The 14,029-nt window shown below is 41.6% G+C and overlaps 1 protein-coding gene across 1 annotated transcript; it reads left to right on the forward strand.

The window, feature by feature from the left end:
* Positions 1–5,792: 5,792 nt before the first annotated feature.
* terb2 (telomere repeat binding bouquet formation protein 2) lies at positions 5,793–8,486 on the forward strand. Its single transcript, XM_018739582.2, has 7 exons — positions 5,793–5,902; positions 6,262–6,343; positions 6,786–6,925; positions 7,068–7,123; positions 7,273–7,316; positions 7,733–7,821; positions 8,039–8,486. Exons 1-7 carry the CDS (start codon positions 5,839–5,841, stop codon positions 8,140–8,142), a joined length of 579 nt encoding a protein of 192 aa, XP_018595098.2. The 5' UTR covers positions 5,793–5,838; the 3' UTR covers positions 8,143–8,486.
* Positions 8,487–14,029: the final 5,543 nt, after the last annotated feature.

A 14,029-nucleotide genomic window follows, 5' to 3' on the forward strand; every position in this document is an offset into this window, starting at 1 on the left:
CATTGTGCTGTTACCCACACTGCTCTCATATTGTTCCTAATACTGTAATGTGAGCTTCAAACACAAAGCTACACCACAAAATGTGAATCAACCAGAAGACGGAAGAAGAGCTCGCACAAGCCACACGGAAGTTCATGTGTTAAAAAAGCTCATTTATGTTGCATTTCCTGATCGGTCTCATTCTGTTTAGGTGGTTTTTGTAAAGGTCGTGAAACATGTTTTGAAAACCTTTTCTCTACTCATCCCCTAAAAGTTAAACATATTTGCAAGACAACGTTTGTCACAATCATCTTTGTGCTTCCTCTCATAACAGCTACTTGGTACGGTACACACAGGGATACGGTGTTATGAGACAAACTATTCTTTGACAATCAGGTGTCTACCTTTGTCTGTTGTAGGATGCATTTGTTACCGGGTAGGCTCCAGTTCCCCGCGACCCCGTATGGGACAAGCGGTTCCGAAAATGTGTATGTGTGTGTGCTTTTATGTTGCTTTAAATAAGTGTCTGATGAATGAGTAAATGCAAATTTAGTTGCTCCAGATGTTATATATCACCTTGTAACACATTTTGTTGGAGGTTACGTAACAAATATGACATATCTCATATTGTATCTACTGTATATAATACAATCAGCTATGTAGAAACAAGCAATATTTCAAAGAGATTTTTAGACTTTGAAGTGAACTGCAATCAATACAATAAAAATCCAGAAAGAAAAACCCATTATTCTAAAAGCAAACGGAAAAACACCATATTCATCAATAATTCCTATGATTATCTTCATTGTACTGTCCATTACACCCACAGTAAGAAACACTCCCACTTTTATCACCATCAGCTGATCAATTCCTTAGGCTAATTGCCATTATCTTAAAGGAAGAGTAAAAGACTGAAAGAAGAGCATGCATTATAACAAAATTATAAAGAAACACAGCGTAATATGAAAATTCCACTGGCCACCTTCAACCCAAAATGGGTTATGCATCAGCTATGGATTAATCTTGCAGTTCTTTTAAGGTTTACAAGTGTTCAGTAAAAACAGTCTCTGGAGAGCTACAATTACTACAGATCAACTTAACTAGCCTAAATTAAATTGTTTCAAGCCATTATTAATTTATGATTATGGGCAAGTGCGCACACCATGCAGCCAAAGTAGTGTGTATTATACAGCATCATGATGAGTCATGAGACTCTGACATGTCAGTCTGCAGCACAACCTCGTGGCCACAAGTACAAATGACGCCTAAACACTGAACAAGAGTGCCACTGGAGTACAGTACCAACAAAAAACATGTTATCCTGTCATCCACAATGATGGCATTTTTACATTTAAATATATCATTTTGAATAACTAGGTACTCTGTAGTACCCTAAATAACTGTCTCTCCAGCTCATGTATGGTGTAAATGTTCATGCACCATAACTTTGTGAGCATCACCAGATAAAGCCTTTTATCAGCCAGTACTCCGCCATTTTATTTGCTTGCTTGTGTATCTTAATATTATTTTTTTAAAAAAATGGTAGGAGGGTATCAGGATTTGTCTATCCTGTGTTTTATGCACCTACTTGAACGATGAACCTCGGTGCAGCAAGTGGTAGGTAACAAACTAGGTTTACTTGAGTCACATGTCTGCAGCTATGTCTCTTTCTCTTAATGTAATGCATAAATTGTACTTTTGCTGAGATGTATGTTGCTTTGGACAAAAGCGTCTGCTAAATGAATAAATGTAAAGATAAATGTAAACTGACTTGTCAGTAGCTTATATTCATACATTGAGATACTCTGGAAAGAACTTTCTTCCCAGAAGAGAGCACCTGTGAAGCATGCGGAGTCAAAGAAGTACTGTGTTAGGGCGGATTAACGTCAAAAAACTTCATTGGACACACACATGAACATGTGTGAACGATCATCGGGGGCAGAGGCAAAAAGACCAAGGAGGAAATGGCTTACCATGGATTGAAGGCAGGGGCTATGTAAGGGGGCAGTGGAGGCACCACTACTTCACTGTCCTGGGAACTGAAGTGCATCTGGTTGTGTGGTGCCATGGGCCTATTTTTTGTTCTGTTCTGGCCCACTGAACCCTTTGTCGCAGACTGATCTGGGAAACAGAAAACGCAGGACCTCTTTCACTACACAAGCCCAAAACAGAGAATGTTAACCCTCAACTGCTGCCACAGGTGTCAACAAATGAGGAGAACCAGACGAAAGATTTTTAGGCAGCAGTGTGGCCTCAAGATTCACAGGAAATTGATCTCAGGCAACAGGTAGTGAAAGTCTATTTGATAAAATATGAACTTGTGTTTATAAGCTTAAAATGTTTACAGAATGTAGACACTGTAACAAGACTGAAGCGGTCTGCAGAGAACATAACCAAAATTGTAAACACTCACGTATGAGGCAGCTGAACAGACGATACAACCGTAATCCCCTTAGTAACAATATCCTCAGACATGGAAAAATATAGAACAGCACTGCCCATGGCCTAAAATTTCAAGTTCTATGTGTAATATAAATACAAAACCTAATTGGAACCTTATTTCCATTTTGCCCTTGCCCAGGGTGTATAGGAGATATATTTGAGCTGTGCCATGACTCACAGGAACCATATGCTGTATTTTTCAAACTACACCGCAGTAACTAGCCACTAATCTCTTCAGTGCTGTGACTTAAAGAGGCTTTTTTGGGCTTCTTAGGTGAAGGCCAAAGCTTAGTGAGTTGCGCTATATATGTAGTCTGTACAAGTCTGTACAAGAATATTACATTTCAGCACTTGCATACAATTTTCACAGACCAACAACAGAAAGGAGTTCTTCAAGTGCTATTTTGAAAAGCTTTAAAGATTCTTTCAAATGGCCTCTGACAAGGACATGTTTATTGGTACATTAACTTAAATGTAACACAAAATCATTTCTCACATTCAAGCACTGCACAGATTAAACACAGGGATAACATCCTGATATGAAGCACTCTACAAAATCTCCAACTAAAACACCACAAAGACTTAAAAGCCTATACATTGATTAAGGGGCAGACAAGGACATTTTACTAGAGTAATCGCAGTCAGCTGCTATAGCCAGCAGTACAACAGCAAGGCCACTCCTGTGAACTGAACAAAAAGCCATCGGGTTAAGTTTGTATCCTTAACCCACACAACTGTGCTCTCTGCTCTTTCCTCAAACCTTGTTATATGACAGTTTGACCGATTTCATTAACATCCTAAAGATTTTTAGCTGAAGAAGCCTTTACATTGTAACCGCACTGTTTTTAATTAGCTAAATATGATCCTACTTCAAAACCTTACTTGAGCCCTAATGAATGAATGAAGAATTTTCAAAAGCTAAGGGAAAAAAACATTTTCATATGCATTTGAAAATACATGATAAACATTGTGAACCAAAAACGGTTTCCATTTTTCAACAAGATAGACAGATACAACATTGGAGCAGTAGCTAAATCGCGGCTCTCCTCCTAGTAAACACTTGTCTAATCTAATGTAAGCCAGCTACTGGATAAAAAACATCACAATGAAGGCTGTACCTTCACAATCCAGGAGAAAGCAGGTGAGCAAGTGAGGACACACTTCTTCTAGAACTTTGCAAAAGGCACAGAAAGCCCCAGGGTCCTTCACAGACAGCTGGTCCAAGAACACCTCAGCCCGTTTTGCATTGGTTTCACACCCCAAAATCTCTTTGTATTCTCCAAGAGAGAACACCTTGTTGTACACAAGGTACGGCAACACCTTGTTCACATTGAGGTCTTTCAGTATGACTTCCCTGTGTTGCTGAAGGATCTCAGCCACCCATTTCTTCCTCTTTTTCTTCTTACCAGTTGGCTTCATTTCGTTCTTTGCAAACCAATTTCCAGTGCCACCACCAAACATTTTTAAGTTGAGGAGAAACGCTAAGACTTCTGACGTTCTGCTAAAGTAATGGTCAGCGAGAGGAAAGAGCATATTTCACATAAAGGAATCAGCCATGTCCCATTTCTCCACTCACACCCTTTTGTTATTGCCACATAATACGCCTGGAAGAAATGCTGATAGTCTGCTTCGGGGCCACAAAGTTAGCCCAGCGCTTACAACCGTTAAGAGGATTACTGTTCTCTAATTAGAAAACACAAACCGTTAGCCACTACCGAGACGTAATTAAACTATTCATTTTTGTTCCTTCAAACCACATGCAACAAAAGTCGCATTATGTTTTTTGTCTGCACAATGTGTTACGTTTCCCAAGGGATTCCACAGCATACAACCAGTACAAAAATACCAAAATATATACAAAAAGGGCATTATCTCAGGGGTGCTATCAACAAATGGCATTTAATGTCTGGATTCACTAGTGGTTCTGATTCATTTTCTTTAAATAAAATGTTTTCATTAGTTTTTTAATAAAATTAAATTACACACAGATTTCTGAATTTTTTGTATATACATAAATAATGAAAACCTTAAGATCAATTGCTATCTCACAAGATCAGCTTAACATTACCTTCAAAACCTGGTGGGTGAACTCCAAGAATGGATCCTTTCAAATCTTAGTTTTCCTCTAGTTCTCCATCAGAGTTACCTAAAAAAAATCAAAATATAGGATCTAATGATACACATTTAAAATCATACAAAATGTAAGAATTTTCATATAAAGTAAAATGCCTTTTAGCTATACTGCACATACTCTCTTGGTTTCCCACAGAGGAGGGTTTTCAGGAACAGCAGCGTGTCTACCAGTCATTACTAGTTAACTCAACAGGAATAATTGGTGGCACTGGTTTGCTCCTCTGCAGGGGGGTTCCAACTGTGCCCAAAACGTGCTGATGAAAACAATCTGTTAATCTGCCTTGACGTGAACATGTGCTGTATTGTTCCAGGCAAAGTCCTCGGGCATGATCAGCTCCTGTCCATCGGAGTGAACAGAGGAAGAAGGAAAGTCGTCAGGGACTTAACCACAAGCCACCCCAGATATGCGACGGACACCTTAACATCATTAACTTATATTTAACTGATTCTTTTGCACAAAAGCAACTTACAGTGTTACACATAATCAGCTTAATAGTGATTTCACCATTTGTATAGTATGGTGTTCTTGCAGTTTTAATTCAAGGTAAGTACCTTGATCAAGAGACTAGCAGGAGGGGGATTCAAACCGAGCATCTTCAGGTTACACCGCAACAGCCCGACCCACTTCCCCTCGTACTTAGGCATGTACTCGTTCCCCAAGTCACAGGGGACTCCTGCCATTGTCTGAGGAACACACACAGAGAAAGTGATGTAAACAACCAATGTCATGGGTCTGTAAAGGTTGTGGGGTTGTGTCTCAACCCATGTTAATACCCCTAGTACCCTTGATAAAGGCAGTTACTGTAAAAATCTGCTTTTTAAGTATCTTGCTTTATAAATTAATAAAATAGTAAGTTGCAGAATATTCATGAAAGCAACTATTTATCAATAATTTCACAAGTTGTAAACGGTCCTACGTCCTGCGACACCCATAAAACCCAGCCATTTAGCGAGATAAACACTTAACTTAAGCCTTAAGTTAAGGCCAGAGAAGGGAGTTACTTATCACGTTATTACAAAAACATTATTATTCCTTTGGGAATTCTTTGATAAAATGTTTACTAAAACAAAACCAGTTTATACCAATAAGCTTGCTAAGTGTAGCATTTATTTTCTACATTAATTACAGCACCAGAAGTTCTAGTCAAGCCGGTGCACTACTCACTACTGCGTTCGATGATATCGTCGATAGTACCGTTTAATAACGGACTTCACAAATAATAAACAAAGAACCGGGATTTAAGAAATATTTGTTACTAACACGGTACAGCACACAAAAGTGACATGTTTAGGGGGAAAAGTGCCTGGTTTTCAAAGAGTGTGAATGAAGACCTTCGTCGCCTCTGGGGTACAGGCCCAACACCGCCGACTAGCTACCCGTCCTTAGCTAACCTATCGCTAGCGTATTTCGCAAAACAGCTACACTCAGAACATACAACCTCTTTATTTGGGTCAATCATAATAACACATTTATTGTCGCGACGTCATTTGCAGGACGTATATCTGTGAATAAAAGAAATTAGGACGGTTAAAACCGGTCAGGAGTCTATCCCCCATTTTGTCTGAGTAACGACTAACGTGCTCAAACTCAGTAAATGTGACGAAAATGATAAAATACACCATAAATGTGACACGACGATGCATGATTCTCTAATTCGGGTGACTTCGGGGTGTGTGACTTTTACGGTTGTAAACCGTTCTTTTCAGTGTCAGAAGGCGGAGAGACGGCGAGCTGTACCACCGCAGACTACCTTTTCAGCCAGGACGCGTCGTGCCCTGATACGAGACGGTATTATTATTATTATTGGTTTATCTAACGCATTTTGTATAACGTGACCTATTTTTTCCTGCGATACTCGCTAGAGAAGTGCTTTCCAGATATACTCTGCAACAGGACTTTGCTAAACTTGTCTTTATTCAAGGAGATTTACATTCATTGTCAGGCTTACAGAGAGCAATTTACCGCTGTTCAACCGTTCAACTAAGATGGGTTTTTTTTACTACAGTAAGTCAGAGTGAGTACAGCAGTTGCTAATGGGAATCAAACCAGCGACCCCAGGTTACGGAATTATGGTTCTCTTCTTAGTCTCTTGGTCCGAGCCGTTGGCAGTTTTGTTTGTTTTGTGTTGTATAACCCTGCTGAAAAAAAAGGTTCATAATCATCGTAAATGAACTGTTTCTTTCAATCTTATTTCAATATTTCTTCAAGTAAGACGTTTGCATCCACACAGGATTTATGAAAGTGCGGATTATTCGGAAGGCAAGGTGTCCGTTTTCCACAGCTCCTACGTGTCGGCGTGCGGACGAGGGCAGAATGGAGCCTCTGTGGCCATCGGTCACTACGTGCTGCCTCCCGCATGTGTTCAGCAAGGTCCCTCCATGCCCGCCTTTCCCTCACTGTACACACACTGTACTGTATTCAGAAAAGAGCAAGATGCAGATTGCATCCTATCCTCCCTGCACAGTGTAAGTAGTGACGCACGCAGGTAGCTCAAGTTTTTCTTTCCTTTCAGAAGTGAAAGCTGCTTTGGGAAGCTTCGTTTGGGAGCAAGAGGAGCAGCACAAAGCGGTGCAGGCTCTCATTTTACCGTGCAGATAAGCTACACGTTCTGTTGTATTTTATTAACAATAGTGTATGTACACTTACTGTTACGTTTACTCAGTTATTTTTGCACATTTTAAAAGTTTTTTTTTTTTTGTTCCTTTTTTGGAGTACAGGTGGAAGAAGATAACCGTGAAACCAGAAAAGAAACTAACATTTCGTATGTACATTTAGTTGATGGAAACCGTACAAATTTGTACTGTACGTATTACTGTCTGTATGCATGGTACAAATTTGCCGAAGTTGTAGTAGACTATTTCAACCACTAGGGGTCCTACTGGTTCAGTGAATACCACGTGGCAGCATCCGCGAGAACCTCGTTAAACTAATTGGTTGAAACGAAATGACGCTACAGTACATCGCTCTTTGTGCTCTGCGCTGTTGCACCTGCCAATTAATTAATTGAATTTTAAATAATTGGTTTAATGTAAAACGAAGTTGAAGTTCTTTATATGAATTTTCATATGAAACTAACTGCCAGTCAATAATTACTTAAATTTTAAATCATTGGTTTAATGTAAAACAAAGTTAAAGTTCTTTATATGGATTTTAACGTGACCATTTTTATTTTTAAAGGCCTGAAGAGCTTGGGATAGAAACCTCAAAGAGAGGGCCATTCACCTGTTGCAATACACAACATTATCCTGTCAACAACATGATCACAGGTAAAATGAACATGTTTTATTAGTCTAGAAAGACTCACTGCTACATTTTTAAGGAAAAGTTCCTGATTTAGAAGCTTCATTTATTTAGAGTAGAAAATGCATAAAATGAGAACCATCAGTGCATTATACCTTTTCACTAAACTAGTTGTCGATTGTGAAGATAGTACTGTCTGTATGCTAAGAGGCCATATGGCATGTTTTGTAACTTCTCCTGTAGGATATGTTTCTGCAGATGAATTGAGGAAATATTCTGGTGAGCTGCACGACTTTCTTCCTGGTCACCTTGGTTTTTCAGTCACTAAAGCTCCTTGTGAAAAGTAAAGCATTGCCCCTGTATATACAAAACAATCACACATAGTACTCTAATAGTGCTTCTGTATAAGTTTCTTATTACGTAAGAAATGGCTAAATATGCTTTGCAGGACACTGGACTGCAGAAAAAGAAAACTGAATGCCTAGTCTCAATAAATTTTGGTTATTTTACACTAACGTCTTTCTAGTATGAGTAATTATAGCAGACCAGTGCTTAGAAGTAAATTAGGAAGGAGTGTCTTCGTATTTGTCACATTGATTATCACTACTAGATGTTGTAATTAGCTGGCATTTCCATTACAGTATCTCTCTTTATTATTTGTTAGAGCAGCATGTATTCTGTACAATTAACATTAAAGTATTGCCTTTATATCTTTGACTATATCAAAAATATGTCAATGTACGTTTTACTTTATAAAGCCTTTCTTTGTTAAAAATAATGCATTGGAACATCCCACTTTAAATACCCTAAAATAATCTTCCAAATTTGTAAAAATGTTTACTTTGGTTTAGATGTGGCTTTTGTACTTGATAAATTAGTGCTGTAGTGACATATACAGTAAATACTCAATGCTGTGTGAATCTTTCAGTCCTAAATGACTATAGTGATAAAGATTTAAATGCATCTGTTCCCTTATACAGAGTATAGCTAACATCAGATTTTTTTTTCTTGATGTCAGTAAAATAATTTTCTCTATTTTCCATTTGTGCCGAGATAAAAAAGGCTGCATGGTGTTATTTGAAAAATCGAGATCACACTATTTCCCCCTATATTCAAGTCATCATTTTAAGAAAGTAGCTAAGGGGAAATCTCAGTATAGATGCACTGAAACCTTTCTTGGCCAATGGCCATAATTGTTGCTGTGAACTGGTTCAAGCATGTGTAAAAACAAAAGTGACATACTGAATCTTAAATGTCTAAATTGAAAAATTATCACCCAATCTGTTATATTTTTTAAATTGTTATTGTCATTATTACTGATATTATTTAATACCCAATATATAATATTATTACATTAATTTACTTATGGTAAGATTTTTTTAAAATATACCTAGTATTTCCTAGAATAAGACAAGTCTCACATACTGTGTAATTCATGAAAAGCAGTGTAAATATTGCATTTGGTTACATTTGCATTTATGCATTTAGCAGATGCTTTTGTCCAAAGCGACGTACATCTCAGCAAAAGTACACTTCATGCGTTACATTAAGAGAAGGAGACATAGCTGCAGACATGAAAGTCTCAAGCAAACCTAGTTTGTTCCCTACCACTTGCTGCACCGAGGTTCATCATTCAAGTAGGTGCATAAGACACAGGATAAACAAATCCCGATACCCTCCCACCAATTTTCTTTTTTTTTTTTTTTTTTTAAATATAAGATACACAAATGAGCAAGTACAATACCAGAGTAGTGGATGAATGAAGGTTGTATCTGGGGATACTTATGGAGTTACAATGCATGCTCAGTTACACCGTAAATGAGCTGGAGAGATCTTGGGCGAAGTGGATCTGGAAAAGGTGGGTTTTCAAACCCTTCTTGAAAATAGTTTCCACAGTTCTGAGTGACAGGAGAAGGTCATTCCACCACAACGGACCCAGAACCGAGAACCTCCGAGCTTTGCCTTTCGTGCGCGGGACCACCGAGCGAGCAGAAGTAGACGAGTGAAGGGGCCTAGCTGGGGTATACCGGTTCATCAAGTCCTGTAAATAGCCAGGAGCAGTTCTGTTGATGCATTTGTACACAGTAACCAGGGTTTTGAATTTGATACGGGCAGTCAGTGCAGAGAGGTGAGTAGAGGAGATACATGGGAGCGCTTTGGCAAATCAAACATAACTCGTGCAGCAGCATTCTGTAGAAGCTGCAGATGTCTGGTGGCATTAGCAGGAAGGCCACACAGAAGAGAGCTGCAGTAGTCCAGATGGGAAGTCACCATGGCCTGGACAAGTAGTTGGGTGAAGTCAGTAGTGAGGTAGGGACAGATCCTACAAATATTATGCAGGATGTATCTGCAGGACCGGGTTGTGGTGTCAATATGTTGAGAGAATGACAGACTCGCATCAATTGTAACTCCCAGACTCTTAGCAAAGGAGCTAGACGAAATGAGTGAGTTGTCCAGTTTGATCAAGAGGTCGTGACAGGAGGACAGGCCAGCTGGGAGGTAAAGAATCTCTGTTTTGGAGAGGTTGAGTTGGAGGTGGTGATCATATATCCATGAAGAGATGTCCGACAGGCAAGCAGCAATGCGTACCGAGATGTCTGATGCACCAGGTGGAAAGGAGAGAAAGAGCTGGGCATCATCAGCATAGCAGTGGTATTTGAATCCATGGGAGGCTATGACCGGACCGAGGGAGGAGGTGTAGATGGAGAAAAGAAGAGGACCCAATACTGAGCCCTGCGGAACACCGGTTGAGAGAGGCAGAGGAGAAGAACGAGAGTTCCGCCAGACCACTTGATAGGATCTGTCAGAGAGGTAGGACTCAAACCATCTTGAGTGCCGCACCTTTGATCCCAAGCTGGTTAAGAGAGGAGAGTAGAATCCGGTGATTTACAGTGTCGAATGCTGCAGACAGATCGAGGAGGATGAGAACTGAGGAGAGGGAGGCAGCTCTAGCAGCTTGGAGAGCGTCAGATACCGCCAGAAGGGCAGTCTCAGTGGAGTGACCAACTTTGAAACCAGACTGATAACCATCAAGGAAATGGTTCCGGGTGAGGAAATCGGACAGTTGATCACAGGCTTCCCGCTCAAGGGTTTTGGACAGGAAGGAGAGGAGAGAGACCAGTCTGTAATTTTCAACCAAATTGGGGTCCAGGGAGGATTTTTTTAACAGAGGTAGAATTAGAGCAGTTTTGAAGGTGGCTGGGAAACAGCCAGAGGAGAGTGAGGAGTTGATGATAGTGGAGATGAAGGAGGAGAGTTGCGGGGAAATGTTCTGAAGAAGTGATGATGGGATCGGATCAAGCGAGCAGGTGGTGGCTCTGCGCAATATCAGGAGGTCAGCGACTTCAGATTCGGGGAGTGGCCTGAAGTTGGAGAGGATAGCTTTGCAGGGAGGTCCAGCGTGAACCGGGCGGGTTGATGGTAAGAATGTATCAGTGATCGCTTTGACTTTGTCTCTGAAAAAGAAAGCAAAGTATTCAGCAGTGAGAGAAGAGGGAGGAGGAGGAGGTGGCGGGGGGACACAGAAGGGATGAGAAGGTGGCAAAGAGACTGTGTAGTTTTTTGGATGCAGACTATTTTGTTGTGGAAGAAGGAGGTTTTAGCTGAAGAGGCAGCAGACTGAAAAGCAGCTAAAAGTGACTGGTAAGGATCCAGATCCGATGGAGTTTTGGATTTATGCCATCTTCGCTCTGCCGCCCACAGTTTGGTCCTGTTAGCACGTAACATATTAGACAGCCATGGGGTAACAATGGGGCGTGTTAGTCTAGAAGACAGAGGGTAGAGAGAGTCAAGGGTGGAAGACAGGGCAGAGAGGAAAGTGTTAGTGGCATCATCTGCAGATAGATCTGAGAATTGTGGAGCAGAAGGGAGAGAGGCCAGAGTAGCAGAGGCAAAGCAGGAAGGTGAGAGAGATTTTAAGTTGCGGTGAAAGGTGACAACGGGTGCAGGAAGAGACAAAGAGTTAGTGGTGAGGGAGGGTTGAAAGGAAATGAAGAAGTGGTCAGAGACATGCAGCGGCGTGACAGAGAGAACGGGACAGCCACAGTTGCGGGAAAATGCAAGGTCAAGACAGTTGCCCCCTTTGTGAGTAGCAGGGGGTTGGGACAGGGAGAGATCAAAGGATTTTAGGAGCAACAGAAGGCCGCTTGCATGAATGTCATCGACATCCAGGTTGAAGTCACCCAGAAGAATCAGCGGAGAGTTGTCCCCTGGCAGAGCTCAACAAGATGTCAAGGTCATCCAAGAAGCGGCCAAGAGGGCCAGGAGAGCGATAAAGAACAACCACAACAAGAGTGATTGGGGCAGTGATAGAGACAGCATGCCATTCAAAGGAAGACAGATCATGCAGGTGAAGAGAGAGAACAGAATATTCCCACCGGGGAGAGATGAGCAGGCCTGTGCCTATACCTCTGCCAGAGGAACGAGAGGTATGAGAGAAGGAGTAGTTAGTAGAGAGTGCTGCAGGTGTGGCTGAGTTGTCTGGGGTGATCCAGGTTTCAGTTAGAGCCAGGAGGTCCAGTGAGAGATGGGAGACATAGGTTGGTATGAAGTCAGCTTTTCTCACAGCGGACTGGCAGTTCGAGTCCCACAGAGAAAGTAAAGCAAGATGGAAGGTTTGACAGGTGAGGATAAACCAGATTACAGTAGCAGCGAGAGCGCCCAGGTCTCTGCTGGTGGCTACTGCCTATCAGCTGACTTCCTAATCGAAACCGAAACTACACCAACAATGGCGACCAAAACAACCAACCAACCAGACGCGATTAATCGAACCACGGAGTCACGCCCACTCCCGCTACAGGACACAGAAATGATCCGGAGAACGGTTGTATTAACAAACCACTAACTACTACTTAACAAACAAAATAATTACAGTGCCACGCAATGCTTACACAAACACACAACCGATTGTTATCTATCAACCCGCACAGCTACAAGACACGAATGCGCCATGGGAAAAAGCGGTAGCAAAACAGCTACACTTACCCGAAACACCACGAACAGCAGCGACGCACCTACAACGCAAAATATAATGCACACAGTTCCACAAATTGTGGTTAAGACCATAATGTTATTGTTCAAGGAGTCATAGGATGGGGTGGCTATGGTGTTTCTTATGTTGTCTTGCTATCATCATTTTTACAATTATTTTTTTTGTTTTGTTATTTTTCTTCTAAAGCTGCTTACAGTATTTGACATTTATACTGTTGGGAATTTTTACTAGAGCAATTCAGTCTGAGTGTATTGCTCAGGAGTAAGCAGAAGTATACCAGAAGAATGGAGTGGGGCTTCAACAATATTCGTGTTATATGTAGCCCACACACTCAATTCTGATGTTTTTTTTTTTTTTAAATATTACTAGCATGGGAGGTGAATTGGTGGGGTCTACAACACAACTTAGGGATGCGTGTACTGTTGCTCCCCCAATTGCGGGGTATGGCTCTCGCTAGGGTGAGGAGAGGCCCAGTTAGCGTCGTGCAGCTATACTGTTATACTACAGTGAGTACAAACCTCCCATGCGTCACACACAGCAACCTCAGCCCCGCCTTCCTTTCCCCAAAAAAACATTCACACCCACACAGGGACTGTCACAACATTCAGGTGAAATAAACCCAACAAACATTTAATATAAAGCATCCACACAAATAAACATTATTCACACCACCAAAGAAAATGAACACGTTTTTTCCTTTTATATGACTCGGTCTCTGGTACCGTTGTCTCGTTGGCGCGCTTTTTAGTCTGGAGCTCCTTGTCCACCACCGAGGGAAATTCCCGCCGTTACTCACGGTTTTCGTGCGGTGCAGGAAACCGACAGCGACCTGTCCTCACATCCACCCTCTCTTCAGCGAGGGTGGAACGATGATGGCGAGCCCTGGCGACACTCTCTCAGTCGCGCTGGCCAAACCCTAACACTTCCACTCCCCAACTCCGAAAAAAAAAACTCGGTGCAAACGCAGTGTCTCCCACACGTGCTCCGTTCCCCCTCTTTCCCTTAAACTACTCCAAAACTAACTGACTGCCCGCGGGCTGGTTGTGTTGCTCGCGCCGTTTTTTTTCCCAAAACACCCGAGCGAGAACGAACCCAAACCGCTTGTTCTCCTCGCCCGGTCTCCAAAAAAAAAATCTCCCCACGCGGTCTTCCAACTCTCTTCCTCCTCCCTCTTCTTCCCCTTCTCCCCCGGAACATCCCGCCCCACAAGGTCGCAAGCACTTTCCCCACCAGCACTGATTGGG

Source organism: Scleropages formosus, chromosome 11 (genome assembly GCF_900964775.1).
Source record: "Scleropages formosus chromosome 11, fSclFor1.1, whole genome shotgun sequence".
Taxonomy (NCBI): domain Eukaryota; kingdom Metazoa; phylum Chordata; class Actinopteri; order Osteoglossiformes; family Osteoglossidae; genus Scleropages; species Scleropages formosus.